The sequence below is a fragment of the Cetorhinus maximus genome, chromosome 23, assembly GCF_964194155.1.
Source record: "Cetorhinus maximus chromosome 23, sCetMax3.hap1.1, whole genome shotgun sequence".
NCBI classification, from domain to species: Eukaryota; Metazoa; Chordata; class Chondrichthyes; order Lamniformes; family Cetorhinidae; genus Cetorhinus; species Cetorhinus maximus.
Genome location: NC_135901.1, coordinates 45599508 through 45624297, shown reverse-complemented (window position 1 = coordinate 45624297; position 24790 = coordinate 45599508). Strand labels below are relative to the sequence as shown.

The 24790-nt window shown below is 40.6% G+C and overlaps 2 gene segments (V, D, J or C); both read right to left on the bottom strand.

Annotated features, from left to right (window-relative positions):
* Nucleotides 1-8155: 8155 nt before the first annotated feature.
* LOC144698268 (Ig heavy chain C region-like) lies at nucleotides 8156-20748 on the bottom strand. The segment is given in 5 exon segments: nucleotides 8156-8601; nucleotides 9094-9399; nucleotides 13002-13313; nucleotides 14262-14561; nucleotides 20656-20748. Coding segments are annotated over 5 exon segments (1329 nt in total).
* Nucleotides 20749-21852: 1104 nt separating this feature from the next.
* LOC144698288 (igW heavy chain V region W26-like) lies at nucleotides 21853-22452 on the bottom strand. The segment is given in 2 exon segments: nucleotides 21853-22226; nucleotides 22352-22452. Coding segments are annotated over 2 exon segments (399 nt in total).
* Between the last annotated feature and the right edge of the window lie 2338 nt (nucleotides 22453-24790).

Here is a 24790-nt window from a genome sequence, read left to right as displayed (position 1 = left end):
ATTCGGAAAAAGACCAGTTTACTCCTACTCTTTGTTTCCTGTCTGCCAACCAGTTTTCTATCCATCTCAATACAATACCCCTAATCCCATGTGCAACGGCGGCAATTAAAGAAAAATGCAGCCACGAGAGGAGGGAAATCCTGAACGGATAAAGCAAAATATTGCGGTTTCTGGAAATCTAAAACTAAAACAGAAAATGCTGGAAAAGCTCAGCAGGTCCAACAGCACCTGTGGAGAGAAAGACACGATTAACGTTTCGAGTCCGTATGACTTTTGTTCAGATAAGAAGACTCCGATGTAGAACCATGCGGGCTCGAAACGTTAACCCTATCTTTTTCTCCACAGATGCGTTTAGAATGCATCATTTAAAATGCAGCATTTTCTGTTGTTGATTCAGATGTTCTGAACGGCAATGCGGTAGAGGGAGAGAGATTGGGAGAGAGAAAGGGGTTAAACATTAACTCCACCCATTCATAAATATCATTCCGAGTCTTTAAGACGTGTAGGTAACTTTTCTCTGCCTAACCCTTCCGATATTCAACAACAAGGAACCTCGCAAATGAACTCTGGGGTTTTAGAGAAAAGCGGCTCAGTTTCAGAGGGAAACTGTTGGAAGATAGTAGGGTAAGAAGAGAAACTTCTGCTGATATTCCCGTGATCGGGAGCCTCTGAAGGATCCTCTTACGGAACGATAAAGCAGATAAAACGAAATCCCTGGGGTGATAAATGCAAAATACTGCGGATGCTGAAAATCTGAAACAAAAACCAAAAATTCTGGAAAAATTCAGCAGGTCTCATAGAATCCGTGGAGGCAGAAACAGAGTGGACTTTTCGAGTCGTCATGACCTTTCTACAGGCGGACTCGAAACTTCAACGCTATTTCTCTCTCCTCAGATGCTGTCAGGCCTGTTGAATTTTTCCAGAATTTTTTGTTTTTGTTTCAAATTTCCAGCATCCGCAGTAGCTTTCCAGCGTTTTCGTGTTTACCCCTGGGGTGATGTTCAGTGAGAACAAGGAGATGGTATCAGAGGGAATTGAGCAGGGGGAGAGGATCCCTGGGGTGATGTTCAGTTAGTTCAGGGAGATGATATCAGTGGGAATAAGCTGATCAGGGAGACAGTTCATTATCGAAGCAGAAGGGAGAATGACAGGGCTAATGGATTTAACAGAAAAGGTGGAAGTGGAGAGTCAGTGAGTGTTTACCGGAATAAGGACAGTGTATATGCTTAACAGAAAAGGGGTGGGGCAGGGCGAGGTGCGGGCTATGTCTGTTTGTGTATTTAAGAGAAAATGCGAAGCTAGTGTCTCAGTATCCGATCGGCCCCAGGATCTGTGAACAAGCCCCATGTTCATGGTTACTTGCTGCATATCGTTGAATCCCGTCTTTGAGTATTTTCGCCGTTTTGACCCCCCGGTATGTCCAATAGACCTAAAGCTCTGTAATAATTTGCAGGATTTGTACTTAATAAAATATCAGTGCCAGACGCGCTCCAGCCCCTAGAAATGCCCCTTGGTTTGTGCTCCGTATTCTGCCTGTGTTATATATCTAGCCCGTGGCACCGCCACCTTCAAAGTGTTTAATCAGACAATGCAGAGGAATCTTTACCCTGTTTCTGACCCCGGCTGCACCAACCATGGGAACGTTTGATGGGGCATTGTAAAGGAAGTTTTCCGCTCCAATTTCCTGTCGTCTATCAGCCTCCGATGAAGCCGAACCCTACAGTTTGGAATTGCCAGACATGTGACTGTGACCGCCCAGAGTGAAATCACCGAGGTGACCCTCCCTGTTCAATCATTCCGCCTCGGGCAATTGCCAGAAACAGGCAGAGGTAAAGGTCTCCTTACACGGATGGGACGATGGGTAGCCTAATGGGGCCTTGGGTGCAAACAGATCCCAGACAGGACTGGTAAAACTGTGAGAAATGTGTAATAGGGAAAATGGAACGGTGTCGATGGGTCTTGGAGAAAGGAATTCAGCAAAGTCATAGCTAGTACACTTTTCATTCCAGATTTATTAGTAATTTCAGAGAATATTTTACAGGAAAGTTTATTTTAAAGTTAACAGAAATGAATATAATGACTGGGGTCACGTTGGGAATAGAACACATGCGCTTTGAGTTGGTAAACTGTATGTACCACTGGAACATAGATCAGAAAGAGAAAACAGCGGCTTATCGGAAAGGGAAGGGGGAAATAGTGAATAAGGAATGAGAAAAGTTACTTAATTACAATTGAAATCCTAACTCTAAGGAACTTAGATGCTTCAATTACATTACAACCATTATCATCTCGCACATTTCATACAGGTAAACGGAAATACTGTTACAGGTTCGGTTACAGATTCAGGATCACTAAGTTAACATATTTTAAATTGGAATACAGAGATCTTAATGAACAGCTGAGGAAAGGCTACGGGGTCCAAATTCAACCGATCACTTGATCTGTAAAAGAGGGAGAAAATAATGAAGCAGATGTTTATGATCTGGTGCATTTATGTTATAGTTTTTAATTGTTCAAATATTTAGAAAATTTTCAAACCGCTTCAGTCAGATTGTAGTGTTAGTGGATTGTATCTTCTCACCTTCACCAGAGTGACGGCAGTACTGTAGAAAATGCTCAGGAAGAACAGGACGATGAATGTGGAACCAGTTGTCCAGATGTTCCCGTTATCGTCCTCATTGTCTTCAAACCAGATGCGGTCTGTGGAATCTACAGGGATATAACCGAGAAATTTTAATTACATTCTTATTAATCGAGGGTGTCTTACTTTTTTTAAAATATATTAATTCTATTTTATCTTCCTGAAGCTTTTGATCGCTTCAGTAATTAAATATTCAATGCATATCTATCAATGAATAATTGACTCTCAACAATCTCTGTCTGTTACTAACTCAACAGCTGTTCTCACTTTACATTTCTCATCCTGCCTCTATTGGAAAACGAGTTTTTTTTCCCTTCGATACCAGTTCATTTGGATCAATTTAGTACGACCTATCACTGGATTATATTATGATGGAAAATTCAGGTGGTTTACCAATTGATAACAATTATTTTAATGATAGGTACTGATAGGTATTAATTCCAAGACTCTGAACTCTGTTAGATATCTTTTGTGAATTTTGATCTTGTTTGTTTATTTGTGGTGGTGATGTTTGGGACATAATTAACTTAAATCAGTTTATTATTAAGAACATTGCTTCAGCGTGTCTCCTGGGTCTTTATGTGCTCCCAGCAATTTTTGGAAGATGTGTCCATTAAAACGGTGCATTTCACATTGACTTTCGTCTGTAGCCTGGCATTTGCCTTTGTGCTTTTTAAATATTTGCGTATATGTGCACGAGTATCTCTTGCTCTGCCTTTAACTGTTTTTGTGTGCCATGTTGTATGAGTGTTGATGTTTGTGTTCCTGTCGCATGAGCGTTGATATTCTTATTTAAGTGTGGCCCGCCTTTGTGTGTATGTTTGTTCATTCGTAAATGAGTGTGTATCAGTTTGTTTGTAAATTTGTTAATGAGTGTGTATCAATGTGTTTATATGCGTTGTTGTTTATGTTCACTTATTAATGTTTGTGATAAAGAGTTTGTTTACGACCATGCCTGTTAATATATCTGATATTGTGCCTTTTTATGTTCTATGTTTGATATGTTAATGATTGTGCCCCCATGAGCGTGTGAATATGTTGAGGCGTGCCTTTATGTGTTCATGGATGTTTCTAGCTATGTGTTAATGTATATTTACGTGTCTGTGTTTACTAAAGCGTGTGTTTATATGTGTTTGTTTTATTGTGAGTGCGTGAATATATTCATAGTTGTTTCTTGTTCTATGTTTGTCAAAATGTTACTGTTTGTTCATTTATTTGTTTGTGTGCCCGTGTGTCAATTTTAATGTGTTTGTAGAAATGCCTATGCATGTGCACTATTGTGTATGATAGTGTGTCGTTAAATCTATATTGTTGTGCTCGTTGAAGCATTGTAATGAACAAGTTCATGTATGTGCTTACAGGTCCTGTCTGAGTCTGCTTATGGGGTTGTGTATATCTGTAATTGTGTCTGTTGTGTTTATCTATGCATGTGTGTTTGTGTGTGCTTGCGCACACACGTTTGCATGTGTGTGACTGTGACTGCATGTGTGTGAGAGAGTATCTGCGTTTTCAGGTGCCTGCGTGTGTGTGCGCATGTCTCTCTCTGTGTGTGTTTGTTTGTCGAGAGTGGGTGTATATTTCTGAGTGTGAGCTTGCATCTGTGCATATGTGTGGTGTGTTACTGAGAGTTTGCATGTCTGCATATTTTCGATGTATATGTATGCTCTTGTGAGTGTGTGTGTGTATTTGTGTGTGTGGGTTGGTTTGTGTGTGTATGCCTGTGCATGTTTATCATTGTGAGGGTCTGTGTTTGCATGTGCATTTGTGTGTGCTTGTGTGTGTGTGGTTCTGTGTATATGCGTCTGTGTGATGGTTTGTGTGTATATGTATGCTTGTGCTTGTGTATGTATGTTTATGCGTGTGCGCATGTGTCTGTCTACGAGTGTATGCATGCTTGCACATGTTTGTGTACGTGTGCCTCTTTCCCCGTGCCTATGTATGAACCTGTGTGTGTGTGTGTTTCTGTGTGCATGTGCATTTTTGTGTGTGTGTGTGATCTTCTGCCTGTGTGTGTGTTTGTGTATGTATATTTATGTGTGTGGAGGTGTGCGTTTACATGTGTCTTTGTGTGTTTTGATTGTGTGACTCATTTTATATATGTGTGTATGCGTCCATGTGTTTGTGTGTATGTGTGTTTGTGTGTATACATGCGTGCGGGTTTGTGTATATGCCTGTGTGATTGTGTGTGCTTGTGTGTGCGTGTGTGTGTTTGTGTGTGTGTGTGTGTGTGTGTGCGTGCGTGTGTGTGTGTTTGTGTGATCTTGTGTCTGGATGTGTGTGAGTGTGTGTTCCTCTTTATGTATGTATGTGTGCGTGTGTGCTTGTGTGTGTGCTTGTCTGTCTGTCTGCCTGCGTGTGTTCCCAAATAAGTGTACCTCTGTTTTGCCTGTATGTGAGCTCGTTTATGCATGTGTGCGTGTGTATGTGTCTGTAATTGCATGTGTGTGCACATGTCTGCGTCAATGTCTGTGTGTTTGTGTCTATCCGAATGTGTGTGTGTGTGTGTGTGTGTGTGTGTGAATGTGTGTGTGTGTGTATGTCGATTTGTGTGCTTTTTTACATATGCTTGTGCATGTGTGTGTGTGCCTCTGTGTCTGTTTCTGTGCTTTTGTGTGTCTGTGTGTATGTCAGTCTGTGTTTATGTGCTCGGATATGCGTGCATGATCCAGTGGTGTGTGTGTGGTTGTGTGTGTGTGTGTGTGATGCCATTGTGTCTGGCTTTGTGCTTTCGTCTGTTTGTGTCAATGTCAGTCTGTGTGTATGTGTTCGGGCAAGTGTGCATGATCCAGTTGGTGGGTTTATGCGTGTGTGTCTGTCTGCATGCCTGTGTGCACGAATGCATGTATGTCTGTGTATGCCTGTATGTGTGCTCGTTAATCATGTGTGTGTGTGTCTGTGAGTGTGTGTGTGCGCATGTCTGTGTCAATGCCTGTGTGTGTGTGTCTATCCGAGTGTGTGTGTGTGTGTGAATGTGTGTGTGTGTGTCGATGTGTTTGCTTGCTTATGTATGTTTGTGTGTGTGCGTGTGTGTCTGTGTGTGTGTGTGTGTGTGCATGTGTGTGTGTATGTATGCATGCATGTGTGACTCTGTGTCTGTCTGTTTACGTTTGTCTGTCTGTGTCAATGTCAGTCTGTATTTACGTGTCCGGGCATGTGTGTATGATCCAATGGATGCGTGTGCGTGTGTGTGTGTGTGTCTGTCTGTCTGCCTGCATGTGTGCCCGAATGTGTGTATGTCTGTGTATAACTGTATGTGTGCTCGTATATGCATGTGTTTGTGTGTCTGGAAGTGCGTGTGTGTGTGTGCATGTCTGTGCCAATGCCTGTGTGTGTGTGTGTGTGTGTGTGTGTGTGCATGTGCTTGTTTACGTATGTGTGTGTGTGTGCATCTGTGCCTGTCTGAGTGTTTTTACCTCACTGTGTGTATGTCAGCCCGTGTTTATGTGTTCGGGTTTGTGTGCATGATCCAGTGGGGTTTGTGTGTGTGTGTGTGTATGGATGTGCGTGCTTGTTTATGTATGTGTGTGTGTGTGTGTGTGTGATTGTGTTTGTGTCTATCTGCATGTTTTTGTCTGCATGTGTGTATGTCTGTTTGTGTTGATTTGTTCGGGCATGTGAGCATGATCCAGTGTGTGTGTGTGTGTGTGTGTGTTTGTGTATGTGTGTGTGCATGTTTGTGTGTGTGTGTGTGTGTGCCTGCCTTCGTCTACGTGTGTGTATGCAATTTGGTTTCAGTGCATGTGTGTGTCTCTGTGTGTTTGTCTGTGAGAGAGGGTGAGAGAGATCTGGTATCAGATTGGGTGTGTGTCTTTGTTGTGTGTGTGTGAGTCTGTGTGTGATATTTTGCCAGGGTGTGTGTGACTCTGTCTTTGTCAGTGTGTGTGCGTGTGTATGTGTGTATGTAAGTGTGTGTGTTTGTGTGTGTGTGTGTGTGTATTTTACGTACTAGTGAGTGTACATTTTCCTGTCACTGCTTGTGTGTGCGTGTGTTTCTGTCTCTGTGTTGCTTTGTGTGTTTTTCTGTGAGAGAGAGAGATCTTGTGTCAGATTGCGTGTGTGCCTTTGTTGTGTATGTATGTGTGTGTGTGTGTGATCTTGTGCCAGGGTTTGTGTGAGCCTGTCTTTGTCTGTATGTGTATATGTGTGTGTGTGTGTGTGTGTGTGAGAGAGAGAGAGTCTCTGTGTGTGTGTGATCTTGTGCCAAGGTGTGTGTGTGTGTCTGTCTTTGTCTGTGTGTGTTTGTGTGTGTTTGTGTGTGCTTGTTTATGTATGTTTGCGTGCGTGTAAATGTGTGTGTGTGCATTTGTGTGTGTGTGAGACTCTGTGTCTGTGTGTGTGTGTGTATGTGTTTGTGTGTGCTTTGTTATGTACTACTGTGTTTGCACTGTTTCTGTCAGTGTGTGTGTGTGTGTGAGTATGTGTGTGTGTTTGTGTGTGTTTCTGTATGTGCGTGTGAGTTTGTGTATGTGTGTGTGATCTCGTGCCAGGGCATGTATGAGTGTGTCTTTTCCTGTGTGTGTGTGTTTGCGTGTGTATGTGTTTATGAACTTGTGTCAGTGTGTTGTATGTGTTTTTATTATTATTGTTCCACACATCGCTGAGCATCAATAACGTGGCCTGACCGTGAAGGTCTGATCGATTGAGAACACTATTCGCCATTCTGTGTATGAATGTATTTTCTGTGGGATTCAATGTGACATCAAGCGATAGAATGCAACAATTAAACAGAAGGACCCCAGACACATTAGAAACAGAACCAGGAACACAGGAAGGATGGAATCAGCAGTTCTGATTTGGATTATGAAAAATCACCGGCAACTTGTGATTTACAAGAACAAGAGATTGAAAATCATTTCAAAACATCATGTTGCACTATGTTTGCCATGATTGAAGATTGCAATCTGAGCGCAGGAAGCTAGAAGCCGCCTTGTATCTGAACCCATATCATAGACAGCTGTTCAATTCTAAACCCTCTGCTCTGGGACTGGGTTTTTAGCAAGTTAATGATCCGCTCTCCACTCCCTCTCGTTGGCTAAACAATTTCCTCTCCGGTTGTCTCTGTTGGGGAGGTGCAGGTACATTGCGTTAACTAATGCCCTCCCCCCTTTCTATGTTGGCTAAGTGGAGACACAATTCACCTTCCCGTGTGACCCTCACTTCAGTTCCCAGTGGGTGCGATGCGGCAACTTCCAGCTGGTAGAAGTTTGAATCGATGGACGAAAAATGAAGCAGGAACAACGGGATCTAAATGCTGCTGCTGTGTGGGCTTGTGGGAAATGGGACATTGTCAGAATTCACCTCAGCGAGGGGCAGGTTGGTGAAGTAACTTTGCAGAATTCTGTAATGGATGAGAATTATTCTGTCTCTAACCCAGAGTGTATCTGAGCTGGGGGCACTGATTGTACAAGACTCGGGTCTGAGATCTGTAAATTCCCGACATCAACTAAACAGGTCCAACATTAGCAAAACTGGAAAACACAATTAATTAAGTGGCTGTGTATTTAATTCATAACTGGAGGAAAATACTTTATTATTTCTACTAGCGTAAGAAATCTAAGCGATAGATTCTCATTGACATGAATTAACGGTGTCCATCAGTGCAAGGGAAATGTTCACAAAACTCGGTTTACCGCTGGATTTATCAACCGTTCTGTTGATGATCTTCAAGGGAATCGCTTCATGTCCCACCACACAGGAGTAAGAAGTGCCGCTGGCCCACTCCTCAGCTGCAATGGATAACAGGCTGTACATGAAGAAGGAGTTATTGCCGTTCTCCGCCATCACCTCGGTGTTCTTGTAGTTTCCAGGATTCACCGGCTTGTCATTGACGGTCCACTTGACGAAGATCTCTCGGGGGGAGAAACCTCTCACTAAGCAACTGAGGGAGATGAATCTCTGAGCGGAGACATCTTCAGCCGGGGGCAGGAGGACAGAGACGGATGGTTCCCGCGGATATTTAGCTGCAAAAAAATTACAATAAATGTCAAAAAAAAACTGGAGAATTGCAGGGACAATGACACCGGTGGTTAGATGTGAGAGAAATGTGTTTTGTTTTGACTTTTCAAGATCTCCATTTTCCACTTTAGGGTCTGACCGGCTTTCTAGCTCGGAGCAGCTGTGGATGCAATCATTTACGCTGAGAATATGCGGGATTGGACTGGAAAGTTTCATCAGTAACAGGCCATTCGGCGGAACGGTTCTGTGCTGGTGTCTAAACTGCACACCAAGCTCCTCCCACCTTATATCATCAAACCCTGCAGTACAGTTTCTTGTTCATTCACCTACTTATGAATTTACTGCTGGAATGCTTCATGCACGGGCCTAGGGATTTTAGTTAGTGGAATTACCAATCAGACTAGCTCATTAATGCACTGTACACTAATTACTGGTTCTTAAACTTACACTGGGAATTTGCAAACTGGCTCACTTATTGATTCATTCTCATCACTTACGTTCTTCCTTGTGAATGGAATTTCTTAAAGGAGTCGGCAGATCCTGATGGCTCACCATGCAGTAGAACTCAGCCCCACTCAGCCAGGCTTGTGTTGAGATGTTCAGGTGGCTGACCACGCTGTTAGGATCCTCTCCCGGCTGGACAGCAATCTCTGATTTCAAAGGCTTCTGCTCTTGTGTCCAGGACACAAGGACTCCATAAGGGGCGTTACTCACGATGCAGGTTAAGGTCACTGTCGCCTCCAGTAAGACCTGTTCTATTGGCGGTGGCTGTAGCGTAATTACGGGATCGGTGCAGTCGGAAACTGTGAAGCAGAAATGAATGTCAACCAAAACATCATCTTCAGAATGAGAAACCCAGTTTTCAGCTTTCACTCTCACGACGGGAATATTTATTTGACCTGCCGCTGCCGTGTTAACGCCTTCATTATTTGAAGGTCAGTGACTTGCAATAATTCCGGGAGACTCCATAACATTCCATGGGAATTCCCAGCCAGAACCATGGGAATGACTAAACCAAATGCGGGTTCAACAATGTGAATAAATTCAGGTACAATTGTTTTATAGACAGATTATCACTCGTCCCGAAATCAAGGAATCAGAGAATGATAGAATGCTCACAGCACAGGAGGAGACCATACAGCTTTCTATGTCTCTCTGTAAGTATAATGTGCGCCTTAACCCATTTATCCTCCCCGTTCTGTCACGTGCGATAACATTTTCAAAAAAAAAATGTTAATCTCTTTTTTTGAAATGTCAATTGATTCCCAGCCTCAGAAATTCTTGGGGAAAATGAAAGTGATAATATTTCACAGTGTGAGGAAAATGTTGCCAAAATCGCCTTCCTCAGAATTTTCCTATCCCTAATTTGGAGGACTAAACATTTCTCCCCTTTTCCAATTTCATTAATTAACCGAAACACCCCAGTTCGATCACTTTAGACTTTTGTACTCAAAGGAATGCAGCCGAGACTATGCAAACTGCTATCAGCGCTGTTCAATCTGAAAACAGCAGCAGAAATAAAGTGCACATCTTTGTCGGAATTGAAGTCGTGGGCAATTACCAGTAAAGGCCTGCAGACACCGATCCTACTCACAATATGATCAATCAATTTCGGATAAAATTAAAACCAATGACTCCTCACTCACTGTCCAACTTTTGAACAAAATGTCACCGTGTTTTGTGAGTGGATGGAATCCTGATCATCGGGGGATTCTGATTCAGAAAGAACATGGGTTCAATCCCCACTCCAGATGTTTGAACACAAGTGTAGCTGATACCAGAAATGTAGTACTGATCGAGTACTGTATTGTGAGAGGTACCGACTTCAACATCAACTGTTAAGGCCCGGGACTGCCTGCTTTGTCAGTGTGACATCACATTTCCCCAAATTCTCCCAAGTTTTGCGTCGTCCACAAACCTTTAAACTGTCCCCTGCAAACCAAGATCTAGATCATTTATATATATAAATATTTATCCACTTAGCTACTGTCCCTTTAATTCTATGATCTATAACTTTCCTCACAGGTGTGGCACTGTATCGAAAGCCTTTTGGAAGTCCATAAAGACCACATCAACGGCCTTGCCCTCATTAACCATCTCTGTTACCTCTTGAACAAACTCCAGCAAGTTAGTTATACAGGATTTCCCTTTAATAAATCCATGATGACTCTTCCTAATCAATCTACATTATCCCATATGATATTAATTCCATCCGGAATAATTGTTTCCAGAAGTTTCCACACCACCGAAGTTAAACTGACTCGTCTGTAATTGCAGGGCAGACTTTTATAAACTTTGTTGAGCAAGAGCGTAATATTTGCAATTCTCCAGTCCTCCAGAACCTCCCCCAAATGCAGGGAACGCTGAAAAATTATTGTCAGTGTCTCTGCAATTTCCACTCTCACTTCCCTCAGTACTATTGGACGCATCTCACCCGGTCCCGGTGCCTTATCAACTTTAAGTGCCAACAGCTGATGCAATATCTCCTCCTTATCAATTTTAAACCCTTCTAGTGACTGAGTTTCCTCCTCTGTCACCATGGCCTGGGCAGCATCTACCTTGTAAGTAAAGACAGCTGCAAAGTATTCATTTAACACCTCAGCCATGCCTCTTGCCTCTATGTGTAAATCTCCTTTTTGATCCCTAATTGGCCTATTCCTCCTTTTACAACCCTTTTACGATTCATATGCTTATGGAATACTTTGGGATTTCCTTTTATGTTAGCTGTCAGTCTTTTTTCATAATCTCTCTTTGCTTCTCGTATTTGCTTTTACACATCCCTTCTGAACCTTCTGTATTCAGTTTGGTTCTCAAATGTATTTGCTTCCCGGCACCTGCTGTAAGCACATTTTTTCTTCCTTAACTTAATTTCTATCTCCATTGCCATCCAGTGAGCTCTGGATTGTCTTATCCAGACCTTCCCTTTTGAGGGAACATACTTTGACTGTGCCGAAACCATCTCACCTTTGAAGTTTGCCGATTGTTCAGCTACTGTTTTTCCCACCAAACTTTGGTTCCAGTCTATCAGGCCCAGCCCCAATCTTGCCCCATTGAAGTCCGCTGTCTGCAAGTTGACTATTCTTACCCTGGATTCATCAATGTGATTTTCCACCGTCATCCTAAACCTTATGATACAATGATCACTGTCCCCTAAATAATCCCCTCCTGTCAATTTATTTACTTGGCTCACCTCAATCCCAAGAACGATGTCAGGCAGTGCCTCCTTTCTTCTTGCACTGGACACACACAGCTGTAGGAAATTCTCCAGAGTATAATCTAGGAATGCTGCTCCCTCACTGCCCCTTACGGTACCACTATCCCAGTATATATTCGGGTAATGAACCCCTCCCCCCTCCATTATAACTACTCGATGATGTTTAAACCTCTCTGTTATTTCCATGCTCCTCTCTATCTTCCCACTGGCTATTCCGGTGTACACATTACACCCAGCAATGTAATTGCACCCTTCTTATTCCTTTGCACCAGCCAAATTGGCTCTGTCCTTGAATCGCCTGACACATTTTTTTCTCCAGTATTGCAATATTCTCCTTAACCAAAAACGCCACGACCACCCCACCCCGTTTCTATGCCCTCTGCTGTCTTTTCTGAACATCTTGTAACCAGGAATATTTAACACCCAATTTTGCCCTTCCTTAAGCTTATCGTTATCGCCCTAACATCATAATCCCACAAGACAATCTACGACAGTAACTCCCAAATTTTATTAACTATACTCCGCGCATTCACATACATGCGGTGCAACACTGATTTAGGCTTCATTGCATGCTCCCTTCTCCTGACTCCATCTATTAACTGACCATACCCTCTTTGAGTGTTAGCTGCCTCTCCCAGAATTCCATGCACCCTGGTATTACTCTCTGACATTCACTCCTTGTTCCTACGCCCCTCCTGAGTTACTTTGAACCCTCCCCAGCAGCAAAACCAATAATGTTATTTAGTTCTAAAATCCAAATATTGCTGGAAATCTGGAAAAAAAATGTAAATGATTAGCTAAAGTGTGTCTGTTTGCTGGACATGTGTCCCTCAACATACAGAATGAAATCAATTAATAAATAAATAAATCCAGTCAGCATCATGTCCCAGTTTATAGGAAACTGTTGTACAGCAAATCGCTGCTGAATATTCTGTTTTACGACAATGAGCACATTTTCACGGTCATTCATTGGCTGTTAAGTGTTTTAGGACAATCTGATGCTGATAAAGACGCTGTGTAAATGATAGGATTACTTCAGTGTGTTTTTGTTTCCTTTGGAGGGAAACGCAAGCGGGCAAATTGGCAAATGGGAGACATTCTCTGAATTTTAATCATTCCAAAATAATTCTTGGCTTGGACAGAGATTGGCACCAAGAATGGCCTTGAAATTTCTTGGGTTGTGTCTCTTACCATCAGGTTTGGTGATGTTTCGGCTTTGAGTGACCCCTTTATGAGTGACCAGGCAGGTATAGAGCGTGTGACTGAACCAGTCCCCAGCGGGGACTGTCAGCTGACTGGTCGCTGAGAAGTTCCCGTTCACTTCAAAGCCGGGAGAGGTGACGAAGCCCGAGTCCATGGCCTGTCCATTCTTCATCCACTTCACGTTGATTGAATTTGGACGGAAGTCAACGATTGAACAGACGATGGTTGCAAATCTGCTGCTTGTGATTTCGTCACTGGGACTCACGGTGAGGAGAACAGTTGGATGATGCACCACAATATCTGCAAGAAAATTCATATTATTTGGAAATAATTTTGCTTCAAACCAAACAATTAAAAACTGTAAAACTATTTACATAAAATCCACAGGACAGAACCAGGCCAGCCGGCCCCATAGTTCAATGCTGGACTTTACGATCCACAAGAACTTCCTCTCGCTCTACTTCATCTTGCAGTATAAAAACCACCTTCTTTACAATCTCCCTCATGTATCTATTAAGATTCCCCTGAACAGGGTCTCAGTAACGTCTCACCTACAAGAAGTCCCACATTCTGCTCATCCTTGGTGTAAAGAAGATTCAGATTTGCCAATTGTTTTTTTTTAACATTCTGTTGTAAACATGAGCTCTAATTCTTGTGTAATCTATCAAATTATTTCAGAAGTCTGAGGACCTTTATTCGGTCCCACCACAGATTTTTATTTTGTCGAGAATAGACCACCAGCCTATTCGCTCTTACTTGACAGATGTAATCTATCAGCTCTGGTATTGTCCTTGTAAGTAGTTTAGCTCCTATTGTGACGCCTCTGTAGCATTCTCCTTACGTGGAAACCAGAACTGCATACAGTATACTCGGTGTGATATGGAGGGGATAACTGCACACAGTACACCTATTGTGATGTGGAGACCTTAATTATACACAGTACACTACGTTGTGATGTGGAGAATAAAACTGTCCACAGTGCAATAACTGTGATGCGGAGACCAGAGCTGTCCATATCACACTAAGTGTGATGTGGAGGCCAGAACTCTACGCAATCCACTAAGTGTGATGTGGAGAATACAGGTATCCACAATACACTAAGTGTGATATGGGCACCTGAACTATACACAATACTCTCACTCCATTCTAACCCATGTGATGCAGAATTTAAACATAACTCATTTGCTGACCACGTTTACCCTTCACCCAGCCCCGGCCCTGCCGCCCTGTGCATCCCACAACACGAACCTGGCATTTCCTTCACCCAGACCGAGTCGCTCCGTCGAACCTCGCAGTAGATTGTGCTGCTTCCCACCTCTGATTCGGTGATGGTTAACTGGCTGCTCAGGGTGTGGGTTCGCTCCTTGTTCAGCACTGATGGGTATGTCTTCAATCCAGCAGTGATCGTCTCTTGATCTTTCTTCCAGGAAACGCTGGTGATTTCGGGGGAGTAGTCTGCAGCCAAACAGCCGTAGGTCACGGAGCCGGCAGTGTTTACTTGTTCACAGGAGGAGAGCAGAGCGTAGAGGGTGGGGGGAGACGGTGTCGCTGGGAATGAAGAGTCAATTGAACAAGTTAAAAATTTGATTTGTGCTTAAGAAATAAGCAAATTGTTCGAAGTTTAATATTGGTATCATTTATTTCCATAATACTCTGGTCATAAACTGCATTTAGGAGTTGATATGCCCGACGGGACACGCCGCCATGATGGCCAGTCTTGTACACAAGATGAGGCACAAGTCGGAAAAGGGAAATACTGCACATGAGGCCACATAATTGCGAGTTAAATAAGGGATATTGTAACCTGGGCTTCCTCCAGCCCTTGCTCATCTGTTGAGGAAAACATCAATCATTCCTCAAACATTTTCACTTTAGGCCCTTCCACATTATTTCCACTGAGCTCTCGCTTAAAGTATTTTACTATCAACCTCTTATCACCAGCAAATGACTATTTTAATACAGCAACATTTAGCTATCTCTAGGCCAGGATGGCCGATTATCTTCCATGAAGGACATCAGTGGGCCAGAGGGGTTTTTAAACTAATCTATTCTAGTTTCATGTTCAACATGTTGCTGTTTTCAGGGGATAAACTTGGATGATGCTTGGCAGCATTTGCTCTAAAGATTATGTAACTCCGACCGGTGGATCGACTAGGTTCATTACTTACAGACAAACTTTTAGCACTTTTATAAAGCATGACCCAGAGTTGTTCAATGAGACTATTTGATAGCATGGACGGTTGGTTTCGGTCAATCACAATTCAGAATTAACTCTCCAAAGTTTCCAATGCTCAATGGTGTTTACAAATAATCCATTATTATCAGCTATCTTGGTTAGATAAACAGATAGATAGATAGATAAACAGATAGATAGATAGATAAACAAATAGATAGATAGATAAACAGATAGATAGATAGATAGATAGATAGATAGATAGATAGATAGATAGATAGATAGATAGATAGATAGATAGATAGATAGATAGATAGATAGATAGATAGATAGATAGATAGATAGATAGATAGATAGATAGATAGATAGATAGATAGATAGATAGACAGATAGATAGATAGACAGATAGATAGATAGACAGATAGATAGACAGACAGACAGACAGACAGACAGACAGACAGACAGACAGACAGACAGACAGACAGACAGACAGACAGACAGACAGACAGACAGACAGACAGACAGACAGACAGACAGATAGATAGATAGATAGATAGATAGATAGATAGATAGATAGATAGATAGATAGATAGATAGATAGATAGATAGATAGATAGATAGATAGATAGATAGATAGATAGATAGATAGATAGATAGATAGATAGATAGATAGATAGATAGATAGATAGATAGATAGATAGATAGATATATTGAAAGGGAGAGAGAGACAGGCAGATAAACAGATGGATGGATGGAGAGAGAGAGAGAGAGAGAAAGAGATAGAGATTGATGGAAGATAGAGAGAGACAGACAAACAGACAAGGTAGGCAGGTAGACAGATAGATAGACAGACAGACAGACAGACAGACAGACAGACAGACAGACAGACAGACAGACAGACAGATAGACAGATAGATAGATAGATAGATAGATAGATAGATAGATAGATAGATAGATAGATAGATAGATAGATAGATAGATAGATAGATAGATAGATAGATAGATAGACAGACAGACAGACAGACAGACAGACAGACAGACAGACAGACAGACAGACAGACAGACAGACAGACAGACAGACAGACAGACAGACAGACAAATAGATAGATGGATAGGCCGATGAATATATCGATCTTTGCATCGCTGGATGGAAAAATGGATGCATGAATAGATACATGTTCAGAAAAAGGCGTTTCCTCTACACTGCACAGTTTGTGAACTGTACTGATTAGATACAAGAGAGAAGAACATTGAAGTTCCACATCAAACCCACAGCCCTAGTAAAGCCCCTAGAACAAGAGTAAAACTGCTTCTATGATAGTTCATCAAATGTCCTTAGGGCAGTTGGAATAAGGTTGTGCATTGAGTTGAGTGAACTTCATATTTTTCCAGCTTTCATTCCCACCGTAGTTTGCATTAGACAAGGAGTAAGGCACCATACTGTCCATTTAAGCTGCACAATTTATTTCCAGATTCGATCATATCGCAGAAGGTAACGTTACAGTCACTTCATTTAACTGTCCTGAAATTGAAATTTAGATCAGGTCAATCTGATTCAAATATTATCTGTTATTGAAAATGTTTAATCATCATTCCTTCATCAGAAACTTGGCATTTTTTTAGAATGAAATGTACGTTAAATTAACGATCTGCTACTTCATTGGAGGAAGTGAAGCATTTACTTTTACATATCTAATTCGGAGCACTCACGCCCAATGAGTTTCACACTGGTTAAAGTTCCTTGAACATTGACAGTGCCAACACGCTCATGTCAGATACAGAACAGGTGAATTATACTAAAACTCTCTTTGCACTGTTCTGTGAAACGCTGTACCCCAGGAATAGCAATGGTGGGATGCATTCTAAAACGCCCTCTATTCCGCATTGTTAGTTAAAACTTGCGCTTAGACTGGACCATCAACAAACCACAGGCTCTGATACAGCAAACACTGAACAGGAAAAATATCTTTCTACACTTTGCATTCCTTCTGAATTCTACAAACTGGGATACTGATCTTATTTATGAGACACCTTCTCAAACTTAAGAACAGACTCGCACCTTTCTCGGAGATACAAACTTCTTAACTAAATGGTTCGAAATTAATTCCCTGAAATACAGGAGAATGAACCAGAAAGTTCACAAACAGCCAGAAGGCTTCTGATTTTCGCACAGTGACCACGCACATAGAAACAGAACAGACATAAACAATGCAAAAATCATTCTATTAAAGATAGATTTCTCCAGTATCCATTAATCCGTTTGAATAGATTAAAACTTTTGTAAACTTATGACCACGTCACTTCTTTGAAATGAAGCTGATTCTAAATTGAAAAACTCCCTTTGACGGGCCTCAATTTCTCTCTGTGTACAGGTTTCACAACAGCCTTAGAGTTAGTTTGGCTGAGAACAGGTTCATCAAAATAATTTACATTCAGGTTAATTTATGTATAGAACAGGGACATTGTACAGAGCAAGAATTTAACAAATCGAGAGATATTTACACTGAACTCCGATTATCCACTGACATAATTTCAGAATTATGTGTAACCATTGAAACTGCTGAGGCAAAACAGGAAGGTAATTAATTAAATTGTACAACAACATCCAATGGAGCTGAAGGCAGCTGAATAAGAAACATGTTGCTTTCCAAGTTAATTGAAAATAATTTTAAAAATACTCCAACCATGAGTTTTAACTTTAATCCTGGACTCAGCACAGCACATTTGAGAGATTTTTTTGTAATGAATTTGCACTGAACTTATTTTCTATTTTCACATTGTTGATATTTTACCCTATTATGCCAAGTTAGTTAATAATTTTATTCTTCTTCTGATTTGTCTCTTGTTAATAATAGGATTAATTAAATTAAGGTGACATTTCTTAAATTAAACAAATAATTCCATACACATTCGGACAAATTTATTACTTTTAATAAATTAAGATGATCAAAAATTTATAAGAATGTGCTCCTATACCTACGCCCGTGTAAGCTTTTCATGTTTGTGACTATGTTGGCACGACATAAAAGCTCTTCTGTTCTAAACGTGTATTTCACGTGATAGATTTATAAGTAGGCAGCTTAAAATTGTTCAAACGCTATCCGGGTACTCATATCGGTAATAAAAAATGGAGTGCAACATCCTCTAGTCACTAAAGCAGGACTCCGGAGTTTAAATATCATCCCACATTTCAACAGCATTTTTATTTTTAATAATTAATGTAGCCCTGGCAGTTTGTCGCCATTTTCGGAGCCTCCCCTAGATAATAATAGAGCCAAACTTCGATATACCATTCCCGTAATCCACACAATGCACGTAAATGAGTTTTAAATATATAATGAAAATAAAATGCTGCGGATGCTGGGAATCTGATATAAAAACGGAAAATGCTGGCAAAACTCAGCACGTCTGGCAGCATCAGTGCAGAGAAAAACAGAGTTAACGTTTCGAATCGGTATGACTCTTCTTCAGATCTCTGCTTCTCCATGGACAGATGCTGCCAGTCCTGCTGAGTATTTTTTCAGCATTTTCTTTTTAAATATATAATTATTGAAATTAAGATCCAATCTTAATTGGATTGTAGAACTGTAGAACTGAGAGATAACAATTCCTCTGCATCACCTGAGACACTGAAACTTAACGAGCAAAAAGAACAACGATTTTAATGACAATTAAAGGTAGCTCCCATTTAATTCAACCCGTATAACTCACAGCTTTGCAATATTGGTTGTTGTTCTTCAATTCATAAGTTACATTTATAATTAAGCCAACCTGCTTCAATTACAATGTTTGTCCATCTCCAGGATTCTGAACTTTCTCTGAATTTGAATAGAATTATTGAGCAATTCATTAACTGTAAACTGTTTAAGATTGGCTTAGTGATAATGGTCTAAATTTGAAGGAACAACGCTGTTTGGCTGCACAGTAAAGGTTCAACAACCCGGCAGATATATTAAATTAGCGAGCTGAAATTTACAAAACGCATTTAATATTGATAATTAATTAGCACCTTTCAACCTGCGTCAAACAGGGAGGAAACAATTAATTTAAAATCCCAGTTTGAACTAAACACTGCAGTGCGATCAGTGTGTATTATATTAAAAAAAACAATGGAAATTGCTGGAACCTCTGCATTTGTCCGGCCGATATTAATTGTGCTGTGTTTTGCAGCAGAGTTGTGGATAGCACAGATTATCTGCTAAATGTCTATCAATACTATTTTTTTATTATTGTAATCTTGGGAAATATTGCCGCATGAGAACCGTTTAAGTTATATTCATTTAACTCCCCATCACAGTTCAAATTCGCTGGTTATATAATTTAACATTGCAGTGTTACTTCAAGCATTAAATAGGAGTATCGGAAACAAAATATTAATGGTTGAATCTACAATTAGCACTGAAATAAAAATGCATCAATACATCTATCAATATTGATTAAAAAGACTGCCTGCTTTGTAACTATAACCCTCTTTCATAATGGTTTAAGCACATAACCAACACACGGTAGATATGATCGACATTACACGTTGTAGAATCATCAAACAGTTTCACAAGCTTCAACTGTTCAAAGTCACCCAGGCACATACTCAACTCAGCACTTAACACCAAATCACAACACCGAGGGACTGAATCCAACAACTGCTTAATTACCTAAGTCCCTTCAGTAGAATCAGGCGCAACATTTTGAAATAAACCTCAATACATCGCACCGAAATCGCCTTTCATTGAACAAGTCATTTATTAAAATAAGCAGAAACATGAAACAATGACAGAATAATTGTATATCGATAGATCATGTTTAATGTATTGGTGTTGATTTTCACGGTATGTTTCAGGAATATCGGGGGAGACTACTACATTATAATGTTTCCAGTTGAATTAATTTAAACCTGATCCAGGTAGGAAATTTGTTAACTCTGTTGTTCCTATTTATCGTAGCATTTCATTTAATTAAGGTGAACGTTCGTCAACATTATATTGATATTTTTCAGCCCAGTTAATACAAATAAAAATTACAAACATTTATTTTAAAACCCAAAGTTTAAAATGACATTTTTGACCTTGATAGCACTCGGTTTCCTGTCTACAATCTTATTTCCAACACTTTTAAACACAATGTTTTCATTCGATTAGAAAACTTGCAGCAATCAGATGTCACCGAGATTAGACATGGTAGAAACACCAAATTGTTTAACCAAACTCAGGTATTTAAAGTAAGCCAGGCACAAAGCCTCATCAGCAGATAAAAGGCAAATCACTCAAACAAGCCCTTAAAACTCCCATAGCTTTTTTTTTTGCCGAGAAGCAGAACAATTGTTCCGTCCCTTTGCAGCATAATTAAATGAAACATTGTCAACATAGAAACCACCAATACAAAGTTTCGGTTAACACATTAATGATAAAAATAAACAGAAATGTGAAACAATGAAGCAAATCCAACAGCACAGAATGAAGGCATGTTTCTTACCTGCAGTCACCGTCACCATGGTCCCTTGTCCCCAGTAGTCAAGATAGTCACAGTGTTACGTTTGCTGGTCTGGGTCACACAATAACCAGTTCTGCACACAAGGGGAGAAATTCAATATTAATTTAAATGTTACAAACGGAGAGGCAAAGTAAAATCATGACCGACTTTATCAAAAAAGTAAAATTGTGAAATATTTTTTAACACTTTATAAATTACACTGTTTTATTTCTATTTCACAGAGTAACTGATGATCATGCATTGAAATCAACAACCAATGATTTAATAATTAACACTTTAGCACCTCTTCAAATCTGTCAGTTGGAGAGTTCCAGGCACAGACAGGGCTTTGATTAATATAGTTGTATTGTAAGAAAAAATGCATTGACCCAAATGCAATCAATTAGCCCCGATGAGGTTTTTGCATTAACAGTAACGGCTGTGCCCCCCAGTATCACTGTGAGACGCACCATGTCAGAAACTGTGGCGGACAGTTAAATGTGAAATACAGAGATTCAAATCCACAGTGGTCTGAGAAACCTGATTCTGAATACTGTAGCAATACATCATTGTGATATTTCAGTTAGAACTCTTCATTATGTTAATAAAGCGGATCGAAATAAGGCCTTTAACATCTATGCCCCTATTTAGCAAGACAATCAAAATTAGTAAAAACGGAGACTTTTATACATTTTTCGTAATTCAGTGTTCCTTCAAACCCTTATTGTTGGTCATATTTATTTTCTTTGACTTTCCTGGTGTGATACTGATCGCAGATTTGATCAAAGTCCCTCTCCGGGGTATTTGTATGAGGAGTTCGCTATACACAGCACCGTGACCCACTGTAGTACCACAGTGACACGCACCAGCACACATACTGCTCTCACTCACTGATTGTTCCTATAAGAAATAAAACCTTTCAGTCAGCAGAAGATTTGCAGATTTTGATTACATTTCATCGAAGAGTTTTACTCAGGAGCAGAACTTTAGGCTAAAATTATCCCCATTCACATAATAATTTGCCAATATTTCCATTTGGCTCCTGGTTGCCAGTTGCACACATTCTAAGCGGTAACTATGCTCTTTAATATACAGAGTTAGTCAACATTTTGTTTTTATTCTTTGCCACTTTATTGCTTTGGAAAATGTAAATTTTCAATCTAGGTTCAATCACATCTCTTAACCTATTTTGAGCTAATACTGACCTATAATTCGCTGCAATTATTCCTCTGCGGTTTCTGTACGAGCTCCGGGCTTGTTCAGGTCGCTGTGGTCCCTTGCACAGTAATACCTCGCGGTGTCTTCGGGTCTCAGATTTTTGATCTCAATGTAAGTTGTGGACGAAGTTCTTGATGGGATGATTCGACCTTCGACTCCAGGCGCGTAATACGTGGTTGACGAGGGTTTGTGGAAAGCAAGGAGCCACTCCAGCCCTTTCCCAGGAACTTGTTTAACCCAGTTCACATAGGAGCTGTCCAGACTGAACCCGCTCACTGAACAGGACAGTTTGCGAGATTCTCCGGGCTTAGCGGTCTCTGAAGCCGGCTGGGTCAGCACGATGGCGGATTGGACATCTGTTAGCGAATGGAAAAAATGTAATTACATTAAAAAACAATCAAATTAGTGAATGGAAATAACAAAGCGATATCAGAAAAGAAGTAGACTTCTGTTGTATCACTGTACAGTCAGGGATACTCACAGGTGGAACAAGCCAAGAAGAAGCAAAGGCACAGCGCAAATCCCATCCTTCAGTCTCTGGGTATAACTGACTTGGGAGCGTGATTCTCCGTCGCAGCGACACCTGCGGATTGTGAACCCGGAGCTGAACCGTCCCGCTATTTATACTGGCTAGAGTCAAATAAGAGAGAGCTGGAGAATGGGAGTCACTCTCTTCCCACAGTTAACAACCTGACTCCTCGTCTCTTTTCCTGTCTGGGTCCAGCTGTATAAACAATTATTAACCATTAATATTCCGTGTTCCACAAATGTATCTTTTTTGATTGTCTATTTATCCTTTGGGATGAGATACTCTCTCTTCAAAGCAGGTTTATTTTTAAATTTATTTAGGGCGAACATTTACATTCCCAATAGACACCTCACATGTGCTCACTGTCCAATTCCTCTCAGATGGACCTAAACGCTCCCATGGAATTATTTCGAATATGAAGGGAGAGATCCCCTGGGGCCAATATTTCTCCTTCAGCCAACATCCCAAAATCAGCTTATCTGGTGATTTATCACAGTGCAGTTTGTTGGATCTTCCTATGCGTAAATTCACGGTCGTCTTTCCTTGTAATACAATGGTGATTATATGTTTATAAATAAACAAATCTTCATTGCCTATAAAGTGCTTTAAGGTGTCCTGTGGTTGTGAAATGCACTGTTTAACTGCAAGTCTTCTTTATTTCCATTTTCCCCTATCTGTGGTCTAAAAGATGCAAATGTTACTGATATTTGTCCAGAGGAAGCGATTATATTTGTCCCAGGACATCGACAGTTTCGGAATAATGTCACTTAATTTCAGATGTAATCCATCGTGAAATGTGAAGCTTCACTTTAAAACAATTCCCGGTGAATCAATTTTCCACTGGATCTCAGTTCACCAGTGTGAATATTGTTCTTTCATTTCACACTGAACGATTCTAAATGGGAGAAGTTGAGATTTACACCGAGGAATATTTGTGTGATGAGGCTGAAACAGTCCAGCCGAACACTGTTTAGTTAAGAATTAAATCACCATGTCTACCTTTCTAACTGATGTGACATATTTATCCCAGAAACCATGGGGAAATATTTAGCAATGCAGATAAAACAATATCGATCTGGGTGACCCCACTAAACCATAAATTATATTCAGAGATTTGGGGCATCACGAGTTTGATTTTTTTTTTGATGTTGTTAATTTTCACCAAGGAAGATAAATCATTGAATTTATGGTGATATCAAACCAGTTGTGTTCAGCTTTTTAGGTGCCAAGACCAAAAGTACCAACAGGTTACATATGAAAATATAAAGCCTGCCATTACAATTATACTAAAATTTCAGTGAATAATTTGAGTTCCCAGTCAGTCTCCAGATTGGGATTGGAACTCCGCCACCTGCAGACCATTGCGTAAATTACAAAATTATTAAATGAATCAAACATTAGTATCAGAGTAGTTAATGTGTTCTTTATATCTGTGTGATACCAGCACAGCTGGCATTCCCTGTTACAGGATTGAAAAATAACTTCGCAATTATCAGAATCAAATTGGCCTTAAATAATTAAAATCGCAAATTCATTGTATTGTTGTATTCGCATTTAGTCTGTTCAGCACCTGCCATACACTAAACGCAGTTCCCTTAATATCATCTCATAAGAAATGCAATTTAGATTAACATTGCCTAACGATTCATTTGCTGATAAATTTATTCCCAGTTTGTTGAACAACACGTTCATCCCATATCTCTGCCCAACAGGCAGTGACAGGAATCCAGCATTCCACCATCAGCGAGGAGCGATAATTCACATTTCAATTTACAGGAAACATCTGTGGCTGCTGTGCAGAAACTTCAACAATCAGTTTCCTGCCCGCTGATCAAATATAGCAAGGCAACAAGAACCCAGCTGTTAGCAAAAGAACCTATTTATACTCAGATCTGCCCAGCAACAATGTGCCCAAACAGTCCAGGCTCATCTCCAGTGGGTATATGGACATTCATTTCGAATGAACTAATAACTTGAGATTGATTCCCAGAAACTGTATCCTCTCTGAAGTACGAGGGTATGAATCCTAGGCAAGATTCTCAGATCATGAGGCAATTGTGACAGAAACCAAAGGAATGATTTAGAGACTCTGGGGCCTATCTGACGCTCCAGGGAGCACAAATCCTGAATGTGATTCCTAGAGACTGGGGGATATTAGAAGCATCAGGGAACATATATCCTGGGGGTTAGTATCAAGCACCTGGGCCCAGCAAACTCACCAGAGAACATAAACGCTGGGAATTGTCCCCAGAACCTGAATTTTCTGATGTATGACCGTTTAGTTCTTCAAAACCTGGGAATTGCTTCTAGGTGCAGGGATTATCTGATTCGAAGTGCCCTTTAATCACAAGCCATATTAATGATTCCCAGGGACTGGTCCCAAGTCATACA